Source organism: Pipistrellus kuhlii, unplaced genomic scaffold (genome assembly GCF_014108245.1).
Source record: "Pipistrellus kuhlii isolate mPipKuh1 unplaced genomic scaffold, mPipKuh1.p scaffold_m20_p_2, whole genome shotgun sequence".
In the NCBI taxonomy this organism is placed as follows: Eukaryota; Metazoa; Chordata; class Mammalia; order Chiroptera; family Vespertilionidae; genus Pipistrellus; species Pipistrellus kuhlii.
This window is the reverse complement of record NW_023425515.1, coordinates 132,476,323-132,503,324: the sequence shown is the minus strand read 5'-3', so window position 1 is coordinate 132,503,324 and position 27,002 is coordinate 132,476,323. Positions and strand designations below refer to the sequence as shown.

Here is a 27,002-nt window from a genome sequence, read left to right as displayed (position 1 = left end):
GGGACTGTAGATCCTTGCTTTATTCCTGAGTTAGGGACAAAGCATTCCATTTATTACCATTAAGTATGTATGTTAGAGGATGGTTTTATTTATTTATTTATTTATTTATTTATTTATTTATTTATTTTATCAGCTTAAAGAAGGTCACTTTTTCTCAAGTTGTGACATTTTTCCAGATTCTAAAACTGCTTGAGTTATGCCTTGGGCAGAGTGACCGGGGAAGCTCTTTCCATTAGGTCATTAGCTTATGGTACAATCGTTCGATGGTGGTATTGCCATTCTTTCCTTGAGATTATCTATTTCTCTCTGAAGTTGTCTGCTCTCATTTTGGAATCCTTCCTTTAGTAACAAGGCCTGTTCCTAAAAAGGGACAAATAAAGAGTAAATAAAGTACAGCAGTAAGGAAATTTCAACTTCTAGCTAGTTTCCATATTTTTAGTATTTCATTTCTTCTTGAAATTTTCTCTACCATAAATATTATATTTCTCTTGGATATCCTAGAAGCATGATTGCTTTTCTTGAGCTTCCTTTAGCTAAGAGAGATTTTGGCTTATACCTTCTAATATATTGAAAAAAATTAAATTATAAGCACTAATAATTCTATATAACATATATGAGCCATCTTAATCATATGTTTCTTTTCAAATCTTATAGATCCTCACACACACACACACACACACACACACACACACACACACACACACACAAACTTTCATATACATACACATGACAGAAATAAAAATTCTCAAAATCAAAGGAAGTGCCTGAATCTTAGATCAGGGAATTTGATTTAAGCCTCCAAAGCTTGGTGGCAAGAGTAACAGGATATAAGTAAGGACATCAAGGCCCCTAAGTTTCCACACTGGATTTCCACAGAAAACTCACTACACAAACTAGAAGTAGGGCATAACAAATGTCAGGAGTGAGAGGCACGGAGTCCTTTTGCTAATAAAGGTTCTCTTAGAACTGAAGTCATACCAGATGTGACAGAAAAACAGTGATTGTAGATTCCTCTAAGTTTGAAGGTGGTTCAGATATCTTACCAATCTATGTGACCCTGTACAAGCTCATCTTTTCTGAATCTCTGTTTCTTCTCCTAAGGTATAGGTACTCAGCAATTCTTGCTTCATATAATATTAAGCAAGATAATAGCTACCATTGATTGAAGAATGTACTGATGAAGGACTGGATATGAGATAAAGGGTAAATTTATATATATATATATATATATATATATATATATATATATATATATATATATATATTTTTTTTTTTTTTTTAAATAACCAGACATAGGCAGGCTTCGATTCAGGCAGATAGACAGATATTGAAAGGTATAATTGGGCAAGTAAGGTTCTTCTGGGTTTCATGTTCTATAGACCAGCAGGTCAGGGAGAGTGGACAGAAAACAGAAAAAGAGAAACCTCAAGGTGATGCCATTACATACCTTAAGTTTAAGAGCCATAGCCCTCTCGTGCTCTGCCATTAATTGGGCCCTCTCCTGCTCCATCTTCTCAGTCAGTTGTTTCACATGTTCCTGATAACTCTTTTCTTTCTCCTCCATCATCTGCTGATTCTTCTTTTGCATTTCCTCCAGCATTTTTGCTTTAGCCTCTGCAGATTCAGCTTTCACACGTTGCACTGCCAGGAGGAAAGGAAGAACACAAATTCATGTGGGTGACCACCTCGCTGTTTCTTCTTTGTGAACTCACCTGACATTGTTGCTGCTGACTGCATTTGCCCACTGAGACTGACTTTGCCTAGTAGTAGGCATCTTTGCTCATCTGGCTTTTGTTTAAGGACCCCAGGTTCTCCAAGCCAAATTATTTAAACTTTTAAAAGCTGTTGAGGCTATCTATTCTCTTGACTTGCTCCTCACCTTCGATCTCCTTTTCCTTTTCTGTGAGATTCTGGTCTGTCTGTAGAATTGCATCAATCACAGACTCCTTGGACATCAGGTATGTCTGAAGAATTTCGTCACTCTAGGACCGAGAGAAAATGGGCTTAAGGTAGGAAATTGCTGGAAGTGCTAGGAAATGCTGTGAGTACTTATTCCTATATTCCCATCATGTTTTCTTATGGAAATTGCTTTGCTGAGGCCTGGTCCTTGTGCTGGCCTAGTTGCCCCTATCACAAGCTGGGCACATATTCCAGGTTGGCCAAGCCTGGGACCCGATGAAGCAGAATTCTTTGTAAGAGATTGATATAAATATAGATTGAGAGTCCCTGTTCTCTGAGTGAGGGCTTTCTTTTGTTGGTGCAGTGGTCCCATATGGGATGAGGAATGAAGTAATCAAGGAGAGAGCAGATTTAAAGAAAGGAGGTGGAGGGAGACTGCAGGAAGGGAAGTGTGTGGTTGAGGGGAGGAACAGAGAGACAGATAAATGCTGGTTACCTGTATTCCCTTCCTGGGTTCCTGAAGATACTTTTTCTTGAGCTCATGCACAGTCTGCATTAAGAGACGATATCCTCCTGGTTTAGAATAAACCCCCTGCTTTATATCTTCTTCTAAAGAATGGAAGATATCCTTAAGTAAAGCTAAGCAGCGATCCGATGATGCTTTTATATTGTCTTTATAAAAGTCATCCCGTCTTTTTTCTAGCTGGGCCTTTAATGTGAAAATAGGAAGTAGAAAGAGTACGAAGGAAATGTTAGCTCAACCTCTGGATTTTTGGAACGGCTTCTCCAAAACCAGTCTGTGATCCTGCAAAAACTTACAGGCACCTTTGCAGGACCACAACCTTTCTCCTGATCTTGTCTTTCTACTGAAGACCCTTTCTCCTTGGAGGTGAAGTTCATGGTAGAGATTGCTAGCTTTATGTTAGCATTTATGTTACCGATCTGCGGGTCATAGGGGGCCACGGCCTTTTGCACTGCAGCTGAGTTCTCTATCTGGTCCGAGGCCAGGACTGCATTCCCATGCAGGGCAGTTCCCCACTGCTGATGGCATTGACATAGGTCAGGACTAGGTTCTCTAATCCTACACATACACCTTTAAAAAGAAACTTCTGCTGTCAGATTGGAACAGCAATTGTGTGTGGAAGAAACGTGGCTCAGTATAAGCCTTCTCAAGATAACTAAGACTACATCTTTCTTTGTTTTGGGCTATAATGTTAAATAGTCTAATAACAGCAAGCATGTAACTTGATGAAAAGCTCTGATTGTTACATGCATGCATTTAACCAAATTATGAGAAAGAGTATTAGTTTATGCATAAAAGGAAAAAAAGTTCAAAACTTTAAGTCAATCATAATAAAATTGGTTCTTCTTACTATAATAATAAAAAATAGTGGTTTTTATCATTTTGAATTCTTGTAAAAATTCCTTCTTTCCTGATAAATAACCATTTTATCTTCAAGTAGTACTTCGCTTTCTAACACCCTAATCCATATACACATAAGAAAAAAATTACCGCTAATTCTTTTTGAAATAAATGGTTTACATCCTTGAAGGAATTCTTCATGAAGACTTCAATGGCCTCTTTCTCAGTGGCCATGTGCAGGTCCAGGAGTTCTTGGAGGGTTTCTGTGGGCAGTTCAACCTTCTCCCCCATCTGCTGGTCATAGTGCGCAATGGCCTTTTTCACTGCAGCCGCGTTCTCTATCTGGGCCAAGGCCAGCACTGCGTTCTCCATGCAGGGCAGGTCTCCACTGCTGATTGCATTGATATAGGTCATCACCAGAGTCTCCAGCCCTACAAAAAGAGAACAAAAGATAACATTTGTTGTAGGTGAGGTGAGGAAACAGTCCATCATCTATAAATATAGTGATATCTCTCAACTCTCATTTGGCTCACAGCATCAATATCCTCAGCATCAGAAGATAGTTAAAAATGCAGACTCTCAGCCTCTGTTCCAGATGAACTGAATTAAATCCTCCTTTGGCAAGATCTTGGGTGATATGGATCCACATCAAAGGATGAGAACCTCTGTTCTAGGCACCATAGACTTGTATTTATAGAGTGCATGTGCTTTACCCCTAAGCACCATTAGGACCTAAAATTTACGTCTCATTCATGTCTCTATCATCAGTTCTGGTCTGTAATAAGCATTTATAAAATCAATAATTGTGAAACAATTAAAAAGAAGTCCTCTGCCCTGGCCATGTGGTTCAGTTGGTTGGTGCGTTGTCTCATGCACCAAAAAGTTGTGGGTTTGATTCCTTGTCAGGGCACACACCTAGGTTCTGGGTTTAATCCCTAGTTGGGGTGCACATGGGATTAATGTTTCTCTCTCCCTCTCAAATTCATGGGAAAACATCCTTGGGTGAGGATTAAAAAACTAAAAATAAATTTAAAAAGGAGTCCTCCATTTTATTCATTCTGGAAGAACACTGTCTAAGAGAACTTTCTGTGATGATGGTCCTGTGCTATATGTGTTGCCCAATATTGCAGCCCCGACCCATGTAATCAGAACTGTTAATTTTCTTTAATTCTAATTAATCTACATTTAATTTTAGATAAATATAGCTATTACACTTGTCTAGTAGCTATTATATGGAATAGTACAGGTCCAGCTTATTAAGGCAATTTTAAGTAATAGAGCTTTTTTATTTGTCCTTTTCTATTTTTACTCACACACGAAATCTGATTAATAAAATCTATTAGAAATTTTGTGTCATCTAGAATGTGCCACAGTAATAATAGTCTTAACAGTGTGAATAATGACCAGGAAGTGGACTTACGGGGTCCATTGACCTGGATGCCTCCTGAAAGAGTTTTGACTTTGGAATTGGTAAAGATGTAGGAACAGAAGTCAGCAGCTTGTTGCACAAATTCGGGGTCCAGCTCATCATCATGCATTGTCTCAAGTTGGCCTAGCTTCTTCCGATTGGTGGGTCGATCAAAGATAAAGCATTTCTTCTTTGGGAAGAACTTTTGGATACAGACTCGGGGCAGGTTAAACTTTTCATCTTTAGGACTGGTACCTGGAGAAAGATAAAAAAGGGCTTTGTATAATATAGGGGCTTGGAAATTTTTTCTGTAAATGTCCAAATGGTACATATAATATATTAGACTTTGCAGGTCAGGTGGTTTCTTTTCCAAATATTCAATTCTGCGTTATAGCACGAAAGCAGACATGGATCATCTCCATACCGTGTTTTTCCGAAAATAAGACATCCTCTCAAAATAAGACCTAACTTTGGGAGAAAAAATTAATATAAGACACTGTCTTATTTTTGGGGAAACGGTAGTATTCATCCATTAAAACCTATTTGTATGATAGCTGGCAGGCTGCATTGGCCATCATTTGCCTGTGGACCATAGTTTTGAAACCCCTGGTCCAGTGCATTGTTATGCTTTAATCTATTTAAATAAATGCCCACTCCACTCCATATTCTTTCGCTAATTACAGCATCACAAGTCCTAAGCAGGCAGATAAAAATCAAACTGATCACAGTACAGGGAAAGGTGAAAGAAAAAGAAACTTTTTCTTAGAACAGGGGAGAAGATAATTCAAAATTAATTCTTAGAATTCAGCAGCTGAGAAGAAGTAAAAAACTATACATGAAAAAACACTAAGTAGAAAAATAAAAGATCATGGTTTCTCATGGCTTGTGGTTCCCAATAATCAGTTCTAAGTCCCCTTTACCTTGCTTGAGTTTGAGTGAATTCTGCAGGTACTCATCTGCTGAGATGGATTGCCCATCTACTTCCAAATCTAGGGAAAAATCCCTCAGTGTCCACACAAAATCTGGAAAGAAGCTCACAAAGTCAGCTGAGTCCTCATCCTCATTTGCATCAGGTGACGATTTTGCTCTTATCTTATCTGTCAGCTCTGTCACATAACTGAGTAGCAAACTAAGGAAAATGGTGTAAATGAACAGTGCCTCTCATCCCATATTAGTCCCACATATTCCAAACCTTTGTTTTTGCTTTGTTTCTAACTCAAGTGTTATTTCTTCCTGCCCTTGAGTTATTTTTTATACTTTCACTTATTGTGCTTGATTCACCAGGATTCACATTCTGGGAGCTGGCTTTTAAGTACAGGGCTTTCTCCCGGGGTTCTTTTACCAGCCTTACAAAAGGTTCAGCATTCTGGAGAAAAGGGCTGCATGTAGATTCAAGAGGAGTCCAAAGATGAAAAAAGATATTTTTGAAAGGCATTGGAGGTCACAGGAGCTTCAGCTAAAGGGAACTGGAGATTATTCCTTCACTCAGGCCCTTGCTTTTATTCAACAAACACAATTTGTCCCAAGGCAAGGTAGAGATAATGCACTTCAAAGGTATGGTATCAAAGGGTAGAGAAGCATTGCCAGTTTGGGGAATAGCCTACAGCTGTTCTTGTGTTTGACCAACAAGAGGCAATAAAATATCCTGAGCTGTCTGGCAGTTAACAATAATCCTATTCAGGTTTGAGGGAAGTGCCTTAGCTGTTTCCAACAGGTAAACTACATATGTAGCTCAGCCATTGTTGGGCCGCCCAAGCTTCACTAACCTTTTAGCAAAACTCTTTTAATTATTACAAGCTGGAATTTGTTCTTGGCACCTACCCTCTGATTTTGACACTGTTCTTGATCACAAAAAGGATACTGCAGCTGGTCCATGGCCTGCTGGTTTATGGTCCCCATGCTGTTGTACACAAAAGTGCTACTCAGCAGTATTGCCAGGGCAAAGATCCAGGAGTCACTTTTGTTGTTTGGAAATCAGAACACATTTGGGCCAGGATAATGTTTTATTATCATGGCACTTTCCGGATCAGCAGTAGTAAATGTATACTCATTTAGTACAGTGGCTTTTTTTAGATTAATGACTTCTAAGAAGAAAACAAACCCAAAAGAAAATGATTGCTAGTAGGACTTGGACTTTGACTACTCTTCTGATTATTATTTTTGGTTACACATATTCTCACTAAGACCTCTTATGACCATTGGCATATAATTGCAAAAGAAATACCAGTAGTTTAGATTGGTGGGCACTCTAAAGCCTTAAATGTAATTTGGTTTTCTCTATTTTTTTACACCAAAATTGACTTATGTAAGAGTAATAATACTTATACCTATTATATCTAATCATTATTATTTACCTAACACTTTTCATTCTTATTCAACAGTTAAACCAGTACTATGAGGCAAATATCGTTTGCATTGCATTTTTACAGATCAGAAAGCTGAGGTTAAAAGAAGTGAAATAATTTGCTAAGGCCAATGTGTTAATGACAGCGTTTACATCCCTACAACAGTTCAGGTCTTCTGAATATTAATCCTTAATTAAAGTTTTTTGTAGGACAGGAGAAAGAAATCAAGATGGCGGCGGCATAGGGTAGACACCCGAATGCAGCCTACCACAACAAATTTGAATTTAGAACTGGAAAACAAGGGAAACTTCGCCTTGAAGTGCCAGATGGCAGGCTGAGAGGAAGTTCTACCATCTGGGAAGGAGAGAGAAGGCACGCTGAACCTCAGGAACTGTGAAGGTGGGGTGAATTGTGGATGCAATAAGGTGGCTGCCCTACTTCGCTCCTGGCTTGCTTGTGGAGCACAGAGAGGGTGGGCCAAGTTCACTACTAGCTTACTCCTGGCTTGCGGAGAGGGCCGACAGCTAATGCGAGCTGGCTTTCCTGTTCGGGAGGAAAACAGAACCACCCTATTGCTCTGATAGAAGGCCCCAGACAGGGAGAGGCCAGACTGTCAAACAGCGGGCAGAAATCTCTTGGAGGTGTGTGAAACCAGCGGTCATTACTGAGGGACTCAGAAACCAGACGCTCGTAGGGAAGGGCTGACCAAAGCTTGCCTTTACCACCTGAGACTCCACCCCCATCCAAGCAAAGCACAGAGCCCTTTCAGTGGCTAGCTTTCTTGTTTGCTAGGGATGGACAGACAGGAATCCAAAGCTTGTCTGTGCCTATACCAAAGAGGTGTGTGCACCTGCAACCAATCTTGCGGGATTCACCAAAGCTTGTCTGTGCCACCCTGAGACTCTGCCCCATCCAAGCGGAATACAGAAACCCTCCCAGCTGAGACACTTCTGATCCTCACAGCCAATTGGCCTGGAGATCAACACTTCCCAGTGATACCAACAACAAGCAAGGCTTAACAACAAGATTGCATACACAGCCCACAAAGGGCTACAGTGCAGGCGTCTTCAAACTACGGCCTGCGGGCCACATGCGGCCCGCAGAGGAGTCTGATCCGGCCCGCTAGGTTTTTTGGGCAGTGAGCGCAGCCGAGGTGTTACAGTAGGAATTAGTAGTTCATATAGTCCAGCCCTCCAGCTCTCTGAGGGACAGTGATCTGGCCCCCACTTTAAAAAGTTTGAGGACCCCTGGCTACACCAAGACTGTCCACCTCAGGTAAGTGGGAGGCTGATCCACTGAACCACATAGGACATCTTAGCACACAAAGCCACCTTACCAATTCAGGGAAGCTGTGAAAATGCTGAGAAAAGGAAACAGATCACAAACAAAAGAAATGGAGGACAAGAAGCAACTGGATATAGAGTTCTAAACCACGCTTATAAGGTTTTTCAAGAAATTCCTAGAAAAGGCCGATAAAATAAACGAGGCCTATGAGGTTATGAAAAGGGATCAACTAGAAATAAAGAATACATTGTCTGAAATAAAAAATATTAGAGTCCTAAAAACAGTCTGGAAGATTGCAAGAATCAAGTCAAAGATTTGGAACACAAAGAACCAGAGCACACTCCTCCACAGAAGCAAGAAGACAAGAGAATCCAGAAAGTTGAAGATAGTGTAAGAAACCTCTGGGACAACTTCAAGCAAACCAACATCAGAATTATGGGGGTCCCAGAAGATGACAGAGAGCAAGATACCGAAAACATATTAAAAGAAATAGTGACAGAAAACTTCCCCCATCTGGTAAAAGAAATAGACTTACAAGTCCAGGAAGCACACAGAACCCCAAACAAAAGGAATCTAAAGAGGACCACACCAAGACACATCATAATTAAAATTCCAAGAGCAAAAGACAAAGAGGGAACATTAAAAGCAGTAAGAGAAAAGCAGGTAGTTACCTATAAAGGAGCACCCATATGTTTGTCAGCTGATTTCTCAACAGAAACCATGCAGGTCAGACGGGAATGGCAAGAAAGATTCAAGGTGATGGATAGCAAGAACCTACAGCCAAAAATACTTTACCCAGCAAAGCTATCATTCAGAATTGAAAGCCAGATAAAGAGCTTCACAAATAAAAAAATAAAAAAGTTAAAGGAGTTCATCACTGCCAAACCAGAATTATATGAATTGCTGAAGGGGGTTATTTAGGAAGAGGAAGAAGATAAAGATAAAAATTATGATAAACAAAAACATAATTATCAACAAGTAAAACTAAAAGCCAAAGGAATTAAAAAACCTGATGAAAAGTATTAACTGGTGAATATGATAGAATCAGAGGTATGGAAGGGGAGTGGAATGACGATTTTTGGGGAAAAGGGAAGTGGGGGGTGCAGGAAGATCCTGAACAAAAACTATGAACCTATGGATGAGGACAATGGGAAATGGGGAAGGGGCAGAGGGTGGGGTGGGAACATGGTGGAGGGGAGCAATTGTGAGGAGAGGAAAAGAGGAACATTTGTAATTATCTGAACAATAAATATTTATTAAAAAAAATTAAAAAAAAGTAAAAAAGAAAGACAGAATTCATGGCTGATTTTGTTTGTAGTATCTTTATGCATCTGTGCTAATTGGTTTCAGGCGTCTTCAAACTACGGCCCTCGGGCCACATGTGGCCCACAGAGGAGTCTGATCCGGCCCGCTAGGTTTTTTGGGCAGTGAGCGCAGCCAAGGTGTTACAGTAGGAATTAGTAGTTCATATAGTCCAGCCCTCCAGCTCTCTGAGGGACCGTGATCTGGCCCCCACTTTAAAAAGTTTGAGGACCCCTAGCTTATAGCCTCTTGTTAATAATTATAAACCTATCTAATGACCACTATGCTCTTCTAGGATTCTGTCTTATATTTTTATTATACCTGATCGCAAAACTCAGTCTCTTAGCATGTAATAAGAAATAAAAAAACACACATATGCTGTAGTGCCAGCTCTTATTTGAATAAAAATTAAAATAATAAAATTTAAAAAAAACGAAGTAAAAATATTAAATAGTATAGACAATACCCAGAAATGAGGGGATTGTGTCCAAATTAAATCTTCAATGCTTACCTTCTCTACATCTCCCAGTCCCTCAGTGTCAAGCAGAACTAGGGTGTAGTTTGATTTCTTAGGGTGAGGCACACACCACATCCAGATGCCTTTGGTGTGAGACTGAACCGTGGAGCCCAGAGAGAAGCCTTCAGGGGGACAGAAGAGGGAAGGAGTTGAGTTTTCATAGCAGATATTTCTTAAACTGAAGATAAATGTGAACATAATCAAGGTAAGGAGAGACTATCACCAATGGCCTGTTTGGCATGGCTCAGAGGTTGAGCATTGACCTAAGAACAAGGAGGTCATGGTTCCACTGCGGGGCAGGGTACATGTCCTGATTATTGGCTCCATTCCCCGTGTGGGATGTGCAGAAGGCAGCTGATGAATAATTTTCTCTTATCATTGTTGTTTCTAACTCTCTCTCCCTCTTCCTTCCTCTCTGAAATCAATAAAAATCCTATCTAAGACAAGAGTAATATGCAAATTAACCATCACTACACTATACTCACAAGTCATGCCCACCAGCCAATCAGAAGAAAATATGCAAATAAACCCGACCAAGATGGCTATGGCCACAGAGAGCATATGGCCACAGAGAGCAGGAGGGAGACTTGGGTTTCCCTGGGGATGGAGAAAGCCAAGCTTTCTGCCTACCCTTGCGGGCCTAGGCTTCCACTCAAGGCTACAAAGTTACAATGATAGAATATACATAAATCCAAACAGAAATGGTGGCAGCCAAGCTGCTGTAAGAGCTGGAGGCTAGAGTTTTCCTCAGTGATGGAGGAAACCAAGATTTCCAAACATCCTGGTCGGCCCAGGCCAGCCTAGGCCTTGGCTTAAAGCTACAAAGTTTCAATTATAGAAGACACATAAATCCCAACAGAAATGGCTGCCACCACGGAGCAAGCAGAAGGCTTGGCTCCACTACAGAATACAAAGTTTCAATTGTAGAAGGTAAATAAACCCCAGATACCATGGCCTCAACATGGGCTACCAGGGGGTGTGGCCAGTTTGTAAACCACCACAGGCCCCTAGCCTAGTATACCCCATACCCCAAGGGAACCCCCACCTTGATCCGGGACACCCTTCAGGGCAAACAGCTGGCCCTTACCATGCACCAGGCCTCTATCCTATCTAATAAAAGAGTAATATGCAGATTGACCATTGCTCCAAAACACAAGATGGTTGCCCCCATGTGGTCAAAGATCCTTCCCCTATGTGGACACAAGATAGCCACCACAAGATGGCCAGCAGGGGAGGGCAGTTGGGAGGGACCAGGCCTGCAGAGGAGAGCAGTTGGTAGGACCAAGCCTGCAGGGGAGGGCAATTAGGGGAAAACAGGCTGGCAGGAGAGCACTTAGGCATTAAGCAGTCTGGTAGGGGAGTGGTTAGGGAGTGATTAGGCTAGCAGGTTAAAGCAGTTAGGGGCAACCAGGAAGGCAGGCAGGCAAGCAGTTGGGAGCCAGCAGTCCTAGATTATAAGAGGGATGTCCAGCAGCCCATTTAAGTCTGATCCCAGTAGGATTGGACATCCCTCAAGGGGTCCCAGATTGGAGAGGGTGCAGGCTGGGCTGAGGGCACCCCCCCACATGCATAAATTTCATGCACTGGGCCTATAGTACATTAATAAAAAACTACAATCAATATTGATTTTACAGAGAAACAGGGAAATATATCCAATACATAAAAACATTCAACACCTTTTTATTATAGAACCATTAACATATTAGGTCTAAAAGAAAACTAACTCAACATAATAAAAGTTATATATGAAAATCCTTCAGTCAGCATCACACTTTATGGTGCAAGAGATAAAGCTTTTTCTTCTAGAAAATTAACCAAAATAGTTCAAAGACCTACAAGTAAGAGCTAAAACTATAAATTTCATAGAAGAAAATATAGGGGGAAAACTTCATAATATTGAATTTGGAATAATTTCTTGGATATGACATAAAAAGCATAAACAGTGAAAAAAATAGATAAGTTGGATTCAAAATTAAAACTTTTGTGGGTCAAAGGATACTATCAACAGAGTTTCATAGGTATCCTATGGAATGGGGAAAAATATTTCTTAGTTAAGGGATTGATATCCAGAATATATAAAGAAGTCCTGCAATGCAACCCCAGAAAACAAACAAGCCAATTAAAAAGTGAGCAAAGGACTTAAATACACATTGCCTTAAAGAAAAATGCAAATACCAATAATCACATAACAAGATAATAAATAGCACTAGCTATCAGGGAAATACAAATCAAAACCACAATGAGATAGTATTTGACACCATTAGGATGATCACTATCAAACAAATAAAATAACAGCCTGGCTTGTGGTTTGTGGTTGAGTATGGACCTATGAACCAGGAGTTCATGATTCAATTCCCAGCTTGGGTTGTGAGCTTGATCCCCAGTGTGGGGCTTTCAGGTGGCAGAATGTTTCTCTCTCATTATGAATGTTTCTATATATCTCTCACCCTGTCTGAAGTCAATAAAAACAAACAACAACAATAAAAACAAATCACACATGCCGAAACCATTTTGGCTCAGTGGATAGAGGGTCAGCCTGCGGACTGAAGGGTCCAGGGTTCAATTCCGGTAAGGGCATGTACCTTGGTTGTGGGCACATCCCCATTGGGGGGGGGGGGGAGGGTGCAAGAGGCAGCTGATCGATGATTCTCTCTCACTGATGTTTCTAACTCTCTATCCCTCTCTCTTCCTCTCTGTAAAAAATCAATAAAATACATTAAAAACAAACAAACAAACACACACACACACACACAGCAAAATAACAGGTATTGGCAAGAATTTGCATAAATTAGAGTCCTATGTATTTCTGGGAGAAATGTAATATGGTAGAGTTGTTGGAAATGATACAGTGATTCTTTAAAAAATCAAACATAGAATTCTAGGAAAATAATACAAATTACGCTTTTAAAAGGAAAATCAAGGAAAGTGCGAAGAGACAGTGAGTTGACTCTTTCACATCATAGTAAAGATAAGAGGATAACTATAGATTAAAAGTTAGCTTTCAATATTCCTCCCCATCTTTACCTCACTCTTCCTGTAACACTGAACTCAAAGCTGGGAGTGTGGGTGGAGAGAAGGGATCTGGCAGAGCTTAGCTGGTGCCCCTCACCTTTTTGCTGCCCAGCCAGCTTGTTCATCAGGTAGGATTTCCCTGTGCGGTAGAGACCCACAATGGCCACCACCACCACAGGCTGTGCAATGGCAGACAGGATCTTCAAAGCTTCTGGGTTAACCACTAGTTTTGTGCTAGTGTTCTCAATGAGGCACACCGGGCTTGGCATGTGCATGTCTGAGGCCATGTCCAGGGTGTCACCTTATCTGCAAGCAAAGAGATGGGATGGATTAGAACTTCCATTCTCAGTAGACCAAGAACTTCCACCATGAAGATAGAGTCATAAAATTCCCCAACATGGCCATAAATTCTGTGTGAACAGTGAGATGGATGAGGGGAAGATCGGTATTATTTTAGAAAGTTACAGAAGTGCAATTGAAGGAGTACATTAAAAAATACTGGTATTACAAGGACATCAACATTTAACCACTTTCATGAACAAAATATTTAATTTACCACAGAAACCTTTCTTTTTCGATTCTCAATAAAATATTCAAAAAATGAGCCCACCTGGTGTGGCTCAGTGGTTGAGCATGGGTCCATGAACCAGGAGGTCAGGGATCAGTTCCTGGTCAGTGTACATGCCTGGGTTTCAGACTTGATCCCCAATAGGAAATGCATAAGAGGCAGGCAATCAATGTGCCTCTCTCATTATTGATGTTTCCACCTTTTTGTCTCCCTCTCTATAGAAATCAATAAAAATATATAAAAAAATTTATTTTCTAGACATAAAATATACAATATGTGATATTTTATTTAACATTTATTTGTTATTTTGGTTTAATATTTATTTGTTAATTAATTTTACTATGAATAAAGACTTTTGGGAATAAATCTTTCATCATTTGATGTATGTTATTTTTGTTGGTAATCCTTATAGGGGGATATTTTTCCATTGATTTTTAGGGAGATTGGGAGGGAGGGGTCGAGATGGAGAGAGAGGAACATCAATGTGAAACAGACCCTTGTATTGGTTGTCTCCTGCACATACCCCTAACACAAACATTTAATCCACCCTTCATCTAAGGGTTAATTAGATGTGCAAAAACAGGCAGGGCATTTTTCACAGATATAAAATGTGTGTTTTTTCTACTAGTTCTTATTTTGCGGAAGCGAGGGTTCACAGAACTGTTTATACTGCTATTCTGGAAGTGGAACCAATAAGCTTATATTTGCTAATTTTATAAAAATGTATGACTGTATTAAAAACATGACTAGGGACCTGTTCAAAGCCTTGATATGGGCTTGTGCAAGCAAGGGTTCCTATACATTAACTTCATTAGCTTCACAAAAAATTAGCCTCCAACTGAAAGGGGGTAAGACTGCACAACTGCAAATAGAGAATGTTGTCCAAAACCATGTTTGTGTGTACATGAGTGTGGTGTAAGGTAACAAAAGACTATGAAATGTGGATTAAAAAATCAGGAGAGCCTAGGTTGTTTGATGAAAGTATATTTTCAGTCATACAATTGTAGGTTTTCTGCTTTGTTCTGTTTTTCCATTTGATAGAGGAGGAGAAGCAGGAAGAATACAGGAGGGGAGAATATTGGGAAGGAGAGAGAGAGGAAGAGCTGAAAGGGAAGAGAGAGAGGGTTGTGAGACAAGTAGGTGATGAGTAAAGTTCACGCCAACCTAAGGAATTCAGAGGCAGTTTCCAGAAAGCAAGAGCAATTTTACTTGAGAGCACAGAGAGTTCAGGTGAACAAAATGTTGGCTTTAGCAATGCAGATTCATTAAAGAGAAAACCTTTTAGTAATGTAGTGATACCAAATTCTACTTGCAAGGGGTAAGAATGAAGTTGGCCCTAAAAAATTGCATCTAGTAAACTGGTGCTATTTTTTATTTTATTTTATTTTAAAAATTGTTATTTTTTTAAAATTACAGTTGATGATCCATATTATATGAGTTTCAGTGTACTACATAGTGGTTAGACTGTCCTATACCTTAAAAGGATCCCTTCTATGGGTCTAGTATGTACATGTCAGCATACATAATTATTATAGCACTAGAGGCCTGACGCACAAATTTGTGCACAGGTGGAGTCCCTCTGCCTGGTCAGAGATCAGGGCTCATCAGAGCATCTCACTGAGTCTGGATCTGGGCTGATCAGGGCCGGCCAGACAGGGGAAAGGGCTGAGGGTGATTGGCCAGCCAGGGTAAGTGGCCTGGGAGGTTGGCCAGATGGGAGTGAGAAGGGCTGAAGAGGCTGGCTGGCTGTCTGGGGAAAGGGCAGCAGGAAGTTGGTCAGTTGCAAGAGGTTGGCTATGCGAGCTCACTGACCACCAGGATGCAAATGCTGCATTGAGCTTCTGCCCCATGGTCAGTGCCCATCATAGCAACCAGTCATTCTGGTTGTTTCAAAGTAATGGTTGCTTAGGCTTTTATCATTTACTAGATGCCCTATGAACAAAAATGTGTGCAAGAGTAAGCCTTCCTTCCCCGAGCTACTAGTACCAGCATCTCTCTGGCACCTGAGACCCGGGCTTCTGTCCTCTGGCCACCTGCAGGCACCAAGGACCCTAGCTGGCTTCCCTCAGGCCACCGCAGGCACTCAGGACCCAAGCTGACTTCTGTCCAGCTAGAGCTTCACCAGGAAGGATGCCTGGAATGCTGACTGGTTTAATTAGCATATTGCCCTTTTATTATTATAGATTATTGACTATATTCTCTAGGCTTTACTTTACATCCCTTTGACTGTTTTATAACAGCCAATTTGTATTTTTTAATCCCTTCCCCATTTTCACCCAGCCCCCATCCTCTCTCACATCTGGCAACCAGAACCTGAGTTACTTTTCAATGAGTAATCCACTGTGAAACAAAGGTCATCTATATGATTAAAATTTATGCTGTTTTTGTGAATCTTTGTATTTCAGTCTGAGATTCAGGTTTTCCTTTCTTCTTTTTTTAACAGTGTCAGGTGGCTGTTTACACTGCATCTCATTTTCTATGCTTCTTTCTCATGAAAATAACATATCTGTAGCCCTTTTAGTGTGTCAGCTGCAGTCAGAGCAGATTGAACATTTTCCATCAAAGACAATGGTGATTTAACTGTGTCTGCAGACAACACAATGTTGGCACTAAGAAAGACAACTGTAATACATTTCAAAGTCTGAGCTTAGCCCCATGTCTGCTGCTGTCTAATTCCTCCAAGCACAGTAGAAACGCTTAGGGATTGCTGCCACATGATATCAATGGGTTTGATTCTCATCGTCTGCCCCACACAGGCTCTGCTTCAACCTTATGTTCATGCTCATTGTTTTTTGGAAAATGAAATGACACTTATAAATCTCTCCCACCCTGCCCCAACCTTATCCTGGACTTTATTTCTCAGAATACAGTTCCTGTAGACGTGGGGAGAAAGCTGCCTTGTTGAGAAAATAATTCTTACCTTTTTTTTTTTCTCCTCAGTGTAGGTTGCAGTGGTGTTTCTTCTCTGCATTTCACTGAATGGGATGTTTGGGCTTTTATCTAAACTCTGATGTGACGTGGCTGTCCTGACTTCCTAAAGTTCCTAACTAGAAACTAACGGTTTAGAGTAATGTGAAACTGAAAGCACTGAATAATGCAGTGACTCAACAACCATAAAAGGAATTTCTGCAGGCTCTGAAAATAGGAGGGTAGGATTTTGTAACTAGTTCATGACAGGCCAGCGAAAGACATTTGGCTCAGGTGGACTAGAAAGTCTCAAAAGGACTTTCATAGAACAACCTGCAGTCACCCTATCTGGTGCAACAGGAGGCAGTCACACTGAGGGTGAGGCAGCAGGATAACAGCAGCTTACAGCCCACAGCCTCAAGGGCAAGCACTAGTAGAACACTTATATTCCCCAGCCTCTGACTCTTGGGGTTTTGCACATAAAATTCAACCTCAAGGACAGCGAAGACTGAGTGCTAACCTTCCCCTTTTGTGGCTCCGCGCCCCCCCCCCCATTTCTTCTAATTAATTTCCCTCCTTTTTGCTTGCTGTGTCAGCCTATCACATGTGTCAAACACAAGGCCCGCGGGCCAAATCCGTCCCGCCAGGCCTTGCAATGTGGCCCGCACAGCGCTGTCATCACTGCACTCCGCTGCGTTTCCATCACAATGACAGTTTATGACTGTTCAGTAAACCATTCGGCCCGCGATTTAGGCTGGATTTTAGATTTTGGCCCCTTCTATGATTGAGTTCGACAACCCTAGCCTAATTCCTTGAGTGACTCTAATCTTACAGTTCAGTCTGACCAAAGCTCCATTCTGGTGCCTGGTGAGTGTGGTCACCAAGATGCATCTCCCTCTTCCCTCTTTTAAGCTGGGTAAGGTATGTCCCTGGGAGAGGCAGGCCACAGTATTTCTCATTGCCTCCAACACTGAGTTGCAGAGACTAAATTCCTGGAGGCTGGGGCTCCCAACCTGCACCCAGCTCCACTCAGAGTGAAGGCTCTGGCTGATGCATAGCAGGCTGAGATTGCCTGGCCTGTTCACCCTTCCTTTGGCTCATTTGTAGGAAGGAGTTTCCAAGCTGGGAGAGGCAAGTGGGGAAGACCAGAGGCTACCACCCCTGCCCAGGGAGGAGCAGTGGCTCAGAGATATTTATCCAGTGAGAGAGGCAGTCTGTTTCTGAAGTTCTCCCCCAAATAACTGATTTTATTGAAACAGTGTGGGGACTTGAAGAAACTTTATTTCTAGCAAATGACTTTAGAAAAAACACAAAAGGAGGTTTTCAGGGGGAAGCCAGTGACTTCAAATGGTTTTACAAATCCACGTAGAAAAAGAAAGTACAGCCAAAACCGGTTTGGCTCAATGGATAGAGCCTCGGCTTGGGGACTGAAGGGACCCGGGTTCGATTCCGGTCAAGGGCATGTACCTTGGTTGCGGGCGAATCCCCAGTAGGGGGTGTGCAAGAGGCAGCTGATCGATGACGCTCTCTCTCATCGATGTTTCTAGCTTTCTATCTCTCTCCCTTCCTCTCTGTACAAAATCAATAAAATATATTAAAAAAAAAAAGAAAAAAAAGAAAAGAAAAAGAAAGTACAGCACTAAGGGAATTGTGTAATTATAAAAGACAATATAAATGCAGATTTATTTTCCTTTCTTCTCTTAACTGATTGGAAAAGCAATTGTATACTACAGTTATATTGCAGGGTCCATGACATACTTAAATGTAATATATTTATCAACAATAGAATACAGCTATGATACCTGATAGTAAAGTGAACTCAGGAATAAAGAGAACCAGAAATTGTAAGTCAGAAAGCTAATGTAACAAGCCCTATGCATTTATTCTTTCTCCTTCAGCTTCTTTCAAGACATAAAATTATATAAGTGAATAACTTTCAAAATGTATTGTTGGGGTTGTTACATATACAGATGTGATTTGTAATATATATGTAAAAAATAGCACTGAAAGGGGGAAAGGGAATATAATTCTCAGGAGTAATAGTTCCGTATATTACTGGAATTAATTTGGCAAAAATTCCAGGTATATTCTTTTTCCTTTTAATTTTATTGAATTTATTGGGGTGACATTGGTAAATAAAATTATACAGGTTTAAAGTGTACAATTCTATAATACATTGTCTGTATATTGTATTGTATGTTTACCACCCAAACCCAAGTCTCCTGCCATCTTCTTCTACCTTTCTGCCCCCTTTGCCTCTAGTTATCATATTACTGTTGTCTATGTATATGAGGGTTTTTTTTCTTAACTACTCCTCTTCTACCTTTCCAACCCCTTGCCTCTAGTTATCATAATACTGTTGTCTATGTATATGAGGTTTTTTTTTCTTAACTTCTTCACCTTTTTCACTCAATCTCTCAACCCCTCTCCCCTCTGAAGATCTGAAAGTATTATATTAAGCCAGTCAGAGGAAGATAAATACCATATGATTGTACTTACTTGTGAAATGTAATGAACAAAATAAACTAACAAACAAAATAGAGTCATAGATAGAGAACATGAAGTGCATGCCCTGGAGCACAACTAAGAAAACAACAGATCTCAATATCCTTTCACCTTAGGACACTGTAAAATAAGAGCCACCTAAATCCAAAGTAAGCAAAACGAAAAGAAAAAAAAAATTGAGGTTTATGTAAATTATATTAATGAATTAGATAATGGGAAAGTATAGGAAAAAAAATCCGTGAAAACAAAAGCTGGTTCTTTGAAAACATCAGCAATTTTGACAAACTTTAGCTAAACTGGCCATGAAGAGAAGACAGGAGACTCAAATTACTAAAATCAGGAATGAAAGAGAGGACAGTACTATTGACATCACAGAAATAAAAAGATTATAGGGAAATACTTTGAACAACTGTATGCCAACACATTAGATTTAAAAATGGGCAAATATCTAGAAAGACACAAACTATTTAAACTGCCCCAAGAAGAATAGCTCATCTGAATAGACTTGTAACAAGTAAAGAGGTTGAAACTACCACCAAGAAAAGCTCAGGTCCAAATGGCTTCACTGGTGATTTCTATCAAACCTTGAAAGAAAAATTAATATCCATTCTTCACAAACTTGGCTAAAAATACAAAATTCCTGTAATGTTATTTTACCACTCTGTCTGAACTACTTGAGAGGTAGTTACAGACAGAATGTCTCAATAATCCACTGTATATTTCTCTAAAATATTACCTGGAAGAGTAATTTTTTAAAGGAAATACATCTTCTGCTTCCAATCACAAGTCCATTTCCTTCTATATCAGCTGTCTGCTGATGTCCTTGTAGACACTTGTCTTTTTGATTGTGTGAAGCAAGTGTATGTGATGGAAAAACTGCTTGATCTTACAGAACTTCACGAGCTCTTTTCCTACTTTGTTTCTGACCCCCAGTCCAAATTTATCAATGATGCTTGATTCTGATATTTGATTTCCTACCTGTACATTCTAGTCATCGATGGTTATCAGCATGTCTAGTTTTGATGTGTGGTCAGTTTCTTCTTGAGTATTTGCATGAAAGCATTCCATTTAATTTTATTCAGCTCAGTAAAATGAAAAAGGAAGAGAGGGGGGAAAGAATAGAAAAACACAGCAATGGTTTGCCACTTCCTTCTGTTTCACAGTATGGGTCCTGTTGTCACAATCACCAAACACTGCTGTGGTTCTAAACTCTTTTCAGGTGTTATTAACTAAATTCAATTTATTCTTCAGCACATGCATATAATGTAAATATTATTTGCATTTTATACAGGAGTAAATAGAGTTTAAAGATATTTAATGTTTTTATTTGCTTGGTTTTTGTTGTTGTTGTTTTGTTGTTGTTTTTTGAGAGAGAGAGAGGAAGGGATAGGGAGAAAGAAAGAAAGAAACATCGACATAAAGCAAAACAACCTTCCATATGTCCCAGACCAGGGATCAAATGCATATCCCAGGCAAATGTCCTGACGTGGAATTGAACCTGCAACCTTTTGCTGCACAGGACAGCACCTGACCAATTGAGCCACAGTAGTTTGTTGATTTTGTTAGGGTCACCAAAGGAGGAACACAATGGGCCGAAATGGCTAAAGAATTATGAATTCACTAGAGGCCTGGTGCACAAATTTGTGCATGGGTGGGGTCCGTTGGCCTGGCAGGGGATCTGAGCTAATCGGGGCCATCTTGCCCAGTCCTGATCGGGGTCAATCAGGGCCAGTTGGCTGGAGGAAGGAACTGTAAATGGTTGAGTGGATGTGGGAAATTGACTTTGAGAATGCACAGTGCTCCAGGAGGCAACTCTTGCATTGAGCATCTGTCCCCTGGTGGTCAGTGTGTGTCATAGCAACTTATTGGTTGGTCAACAGGTTGTAACAGTGGCTTAGGCTTTTATAATATAGACTAGAGGCCTGGTGCATGAAAATATGTGCACTGGTAGGTGGGTCCCTCAGCCTGGCCTACACCCTCTCACAGTTTAGGAGTCCTAGAGGGTGTCCTACTGATGGCCTTAGACACAGTCTGGCCTCCCTCTGTGAGAGACGACCTGGTGGACCAATTAAGAATAGGGGATGGCGCCACCCCCATCATCCTTCTGTGATCTTTGCCCAGCCTTTCTCTGTGGGATCGGTCCAGCGTCACCCCCATCACTCTGCTGCAGATACTGCCAGGCCTATCTCTGGGGTCAGCCCAGCACCACTCCCATTACCCCACTGCAGCAGCACTGGTGGCCTCCCTCTGTGGGAGGCGACCAGGCAGGCCCCCCAATTGCCCCTCAGCCACAGTTGATTACCACCCCTCACCCCCTTATTGCCGTTCCCTCCCTCTGCCTGCTGGTAAGCACCTTGGCTGGCCTGATGCAGCCTGCTCTCTGGCCCCGCAGCCTGCTCTTTGGCCCCGCACCCTGCCAACTGATCATTCTGCTGTTTGGTTGATTTTCATATTATGCTTTTATTATATAGGATTATATAGGATTAGGTCATCTGGGTACCAGATGGACTGAACCTCAAAATGGCACCAGCACCGAAAGACTGGAGTCAGAGGTTTTTAAAGGACAACTACTGTGGGAAACAGAATGAAGTTTTCTCAAAATATCAAAAATGGAACTTCCATTTGACCCAGTAATACACTTCTAGGAATATATCCCCCAAAATCAGAAACACCAATCAGAAAAGATATATGCACTCTTATGTTCACAGCAGTGCAATTTACAATAGCTAAGGTTTAGAAACAGCCTAATGCCCATCACCTGATGAATGGATTAATAAACTATGATACATTTACACAATGAAATACTACACTGTTGTTAAAAAGAAGGAACTCTTACCATTTGCAATAGCATGGATGGACCTAGAGAGCATCATGCTAAGTGAAATAAGCCAGTCGGAGAAAGATAAATATTACATTATTTCACTCATTTGTGGGAAATAATGAACAACAACATAAACTGATTAATAAAAATAGAGACAGAGGAAAAATACTTTTGAATATAATAGAAGCAATCCTGTTTTATGCAGATTTTTAATATTGCCTACAACTTTTATGATATCATACTATGTTAGTACAGTTTTGGTAACATTATTATACTTAAAATCCTCTTTTTCTTGGAGGAAAAAAAAGGAAGGTCAAATTAGGTTCATCCATAGCTCTGTTTGCAAATGTGGACTGAAACACTGGTGCTAGGAGTTCCCCTTTATCTTCACTGCCTGCGACTGTCTGACCTTTTATCAATTTAAAGTCTCTGACTCATTTTCCTCACGAGTGAGGAATATCTTGTGTCCACTAAGAACAGATGGAAAGTATTTGTATTGAACACACATCCTTTGTAAGTGGAAGCAGCAATAGACTAGATGTCAAGGCAACAGTTCTTTCTTGTTTAGTACTATGAAGTATGTGCAGTTTTTGTGCCTTTTGTTTTCATGTGAGGCTGTTAGAAAAACATCCTAGGGACTTTTCCTTTTAAATGCTGGGTAGAGAAAGGTATATTTCTTCTCTTCCCAGTGTATTTGGAGTTGCAGTCTCTAGAATACTTGTATTATTCTAAAAGATAGCCACAGATCCAGTGAATTTGCATGTTAGTATTATTACATTAAAATTTCACGTGAATTTATGTGCTTAGGGATTTCAAAGGCTGTTCAGACAGACTTTGAATTTCAGGTGTGGGATGTTTTTATACTAAGTTGCTTTTCACATGAGGAATTCCACGCAGGATGTTCTAGGCCCTAGAATCTAGGGCAGAGGTCGGCAAACTGCGGCTCGCTAGCCACATGCGGCTCTTTGGCCCCTTGAGTGTGGCTCTTCCACAAAATACCATGTGCGGGTGCGCCCATACAGTGTGATTGAAACTTCATGGCCCATGTGTAAAAGTCGGTTTTCGGCTCTCAAAAGAAATTTCAATCATTGTACTGTTGATATTTGTCTTTGTTGATGAATGAGTTTGCTGACCACTTGGGTATTCAGCAACAGGAAGTCATTTACTTCAACTGGGATCAGTGAGTCTCATATACTATGGAGGCAGGACCAATAATCAGCAGCATGTGCATATAGAGAGAGTATGTGCGGTGTGCACAGCACTGTGCTAGGTGTTCAGGGGTGGATGAAAATTAATTATACCTAGCCATTGCCCTAAAAACTACTTAATCTGGTGGAAAAGACTAACTTGTACTCAAATAATAAAAGCAAAGGTATAAGCAAGAGAGGGAAGGAGGAGCCCTGCTTATTGAAGTAGCTAGTCTCAAGATCTCAAATTGGAATATTTAAAATTTTACCCAAGAGAAATTTACTTTGATGTCATTCATAGGAAATAGATTGAAATTTGGTGTGTGTGTGTGTTTTTTTAAATGACCTGTTCTTATTCAAATTAAAATTATTATTATTTTTTTAAAATATATTTTATTGATTTTGTACAGAGAGGAAGGGAGAGAGATAGTGAGTTAGAAACATTGATGAGAGAGAGTCATCAATCAGCTGCCTCTTGCACACCCCCTACTGGGAATATGCCCGCAACCAAGGTACATGCCCTTGACCAGAATCAAACCCCGGGACCCTTCAGTCCCCAAGCCGACACTCTATCCATTGAGCCAAACCGGTCTTGGCTAAAATTATTTCTTAATTATCTATTCTGTTCTGTAGTCCATTTATCCTAGTAAACTCAGCACCACACTTTAAATGACTATTATTTATATTTTGTTTTAATAATAAAGAGGCCATTAGTTTCCAGTGCATTGTTTTGCCTTCCCTTACCAACCAATTCTTCTCAGTAAAAATCAGGAGCACTTTGTAAAGTTCCTTCAGAACTGGGTTTATATTGGATATAATAGGCATATATAAACTGATATGTAGATACCATTTTTAGCTAATTTCTTTAATTTTGGAGTATGGATTATTTCTCTACTTACTTAAAACCCTATTTAGGATTTTATTTGTTTAGCACATTATTTCATTATTATTATCTTTTATTTTCATTATAAAATCAAGATTAACAGCTATTTTCCCCCAACATTTAAAAAATATCCTGACCTTGTCTTATTGAAAACCTCATTAATTATAAATTCCTGCTTTTTAAAGAATGTATAATTTGTCTTTGGTTGCTTTTGACATCATATTGTTGTTTTTGTTTCAACAAAAACAAAACAAATCCAGAATAAAGGCTTTTGTGATTGGATGAGAAATGCCTGAGTCAATCAAATTATTCTTAGAAGAAAGCCAAGTAACTAGAAAATAGACTGAAAGAAGCTAATCTACAATTCTATGGCCATACCTTCTGAACAATGTTCTGTATTTGACCATTCTTTACACTCTTCTCTATGTCTCTGCCTTCTGCTAAAAATAAGAATGAATTATGCTACCAAACACAAGAGGATTTTTAAAATGACTAAAGTATTTTCTCTAAAAAAAATTCACGCCACTCATTCACAGCAATGGTAAAGCAACTATAACACTCGCTATTTTAGAAAAATTTAAGGCTCAGTTAAAACTACGACTAGACGGGACTTTCAGATATTAAGGTCTCTATTTCCTTTTAGCACAATAGTTAATTCCCCTTCTCTCTCACTACTTTGACAGGCTATTACAACTTAAAAGGGACTATTGAGAACTGTCTGACAGCCAAAGGCCCACTACCTCCCAAAACGTTTACTGTACTTTTTCAAAGCCCTGGCAGAATTTAACATGGGGGACAGTTTAATATGTAACAATGCATTCCATGCTTTTGTTTTTCATCAGCGGTCTAAGCATAAAGATCCCAAAAGCATTTTAAGGTCAGCAAAACTGAATTCCTTTCAAGCGACTGGATGGTTTACATTTTAGCCTTCCTAAAATAGCTGCAGTCAATTTGGAGAACTGACTCCATGAGAGGAGGAAGCTGACAGGGACAAGTCCTTCATGAGCCAAGTAAGGACAGATGCTAAAGGAGTTCCCTAGTTTTTGCCACATCCCGCTTCCATCACGTGGCACAGATAGCAATTGGTCCTCAGTTGATCTTTTGGCCAAAATCTGGTGTCAGGTTTTGAACACGTTTTCGCTGGCTGCCACCAATAGTGAAGGGTGAAATAAGACATTAAGAATATTCATCTCAGGTAAAAACTGCTGTTTGAATTTTAACCCTGCTATTCTGGCTTCTGCACCTGCTTAAACATAGGGTAGTTACCTCAGCTTCCAGGTGGAGACCTGGAGGCTAAGGCAATTTTCCTGTGCCTGGGACCAGAAATACCGGAGATTGATTCCCACTGACTCAGTAGCTTCAGGGGTAGAAACCGTAGATAACCTTTAGAGATTAACCGCTGAGCTCTGCTTCTGTATTATCAGCTATTGCAAGATAGAGCCACATTCCAATGTCCCCAGCAGGCTGTTCCCAGCCTTTAGAATTTAGAATTTAGAACAAAGGAAAATTCCTGTGGTTGGTCATGTGGACTCCACCTGCGTGTGGTGCTCTCGCGGCTGTCCTGGCCAGTTTTTCAATAAATCCTTGCCTGCTTTTTTTAATCAATCATCAGCCTCCAGTGGTCTTATTTTGAACCCAGAGTTTGACCCCACAACAAAGGGCTTCCTGAGGACCCCTAGAGGGTGGAAACCAGGCAGGGAATGGTCACAGGGGGACAGGCAGCAATCCTTTCCCATTTTTCTGGCTGGACTTCCACCCCAGAAAGTGCTATCAGACGGAGAGCCTTTGTGTCCATCTATGTCCACCTTGCTCAGGGCCCACGCGGGGCTGGAACCATGAAAGCCCCCAACTGTGTGCCAAAGAGATGGCGCCCACACGAGCCTGGGAACTTACCCCGTTCTCCCACGGGGCGACGTGACAGGTGAGGACGCCCCTGAGGATGGCAGCGCAAACATTTGCGGCTAGGAGGAGGTGAATCCCTGCGGCTTCTGGATGAGACCCCACAGGAGCCCCCGGGCCCACTGTGCTGCCTCCAGCCTGTCATGCCCTTAGCACACGGCAAAATAAATAAATAAATAAATAAATAAATAAATAAAATACACATCATCTGTGTGTTATGAACTTCTTCAATGATTGTCAATTATTTTATCATTATTTTAAAAATATGTGTATTTTATTGATTTTTTTATAGAAAGGAAGGGAAAGGGATCGAGAGCTAGAAACACCAACGAGAAACATCAACCAGCTCAATGCAGGAGCTGGCCCCTGGTGGTCAGTGCACTCCCACAGGTGGAATGCTGCTCCGCTGACTGGGATTAGTAGTGCTCCTACAGTGCCAGATCCCAGCAGGCCACGCCCCCGACCAGTGCACTAATCCTGTGCACCAGGCCTCTAGTATAGTCACAATTGGCAGCATTTAACCTGAGGCTGCAGAAGGAAAAGGAAGGCATCTAGCACTGTTTGGTCAATACTCCTGCTTTGATAAGCTTTTTCCTATATTGTAGGAGAAAAGACACTTCTATTATTTTTAATATTTTTTATTGTATTTCTAAAGAGTTCCTGCATCTTATCCCCTCTGTACCACTTAGAATTACCATCCTATATAATAAAGAGGTATTATGCAAACTGACCATCACTCCAACACACAAGATGGCTCCCCCATGTGGTCAAAGATGGCTACCACAAGATGGCTAGGGGAGGGCAGTTGGGAGAGACCAGGCCTGCAAAGGAGGGCAGCTAGGGGTAATCAGGCCTGCAGGGGAGGGCAGTTAGGTGTGACCAGGCTGGCCTATTCTTAAGATTTGTATAAACTTATTTCAAGGTAAGCCAATTTCTGAGCACAGCTTAAAGATTATCTGCTTTTGCTGCCCTTCACCTCACTTCTGATTCTTCCTTTCTCTAAGTATGATTATTTTATATCACAATTATCTTGTTAACTGTTTATAATTCGTGTTTTTGTTCATGTGTGTGGAGGAGATTTGATCGGGAAGCAGAACTCATT

At 40.6% G+C, this 27,002-nt stretch overlaps 1 protein-coding gene across 2 annotated transcripts in view; it reads right to left on the bottom strand.

The window, feature by feature from the left end:
* LOC118724006 (guanylate-binding protein 1-like) overlaps window positions 1-27,002 on the bottom strand; it is a 133,059-nt gene that overhangs the window by 50,711 nt on the left and 55,346 nt on the right. Inside the window, exons 1-3 of one of the 2 annotated variants that reach the window (XM_045584372.1) lie at window positions 16,619-16,740; window positions 13,228-13,436; window positions 10,113-10,240 (exon numbers count right to left, since the gene is read on the bottom strand). In XM_045584372.1, coding sequence (XP_045440328.1) covers window positions 10,113-10,240; window positions 13,228-13,417 — 318 coding nt within the window. In that variant the 5' untranslated portion in view covers window positions 13,418-13,436; window positions 16,619-16,740. Of the gene's footprint in view, window positions 1-10,112; window positions 10,241-13,227; window positions 13,437-16,618; window positions 16,741-27,002 lie in introns of those variants that run through there. The other variant, XM_036446859.2, reaches the window with a different exon arrangement.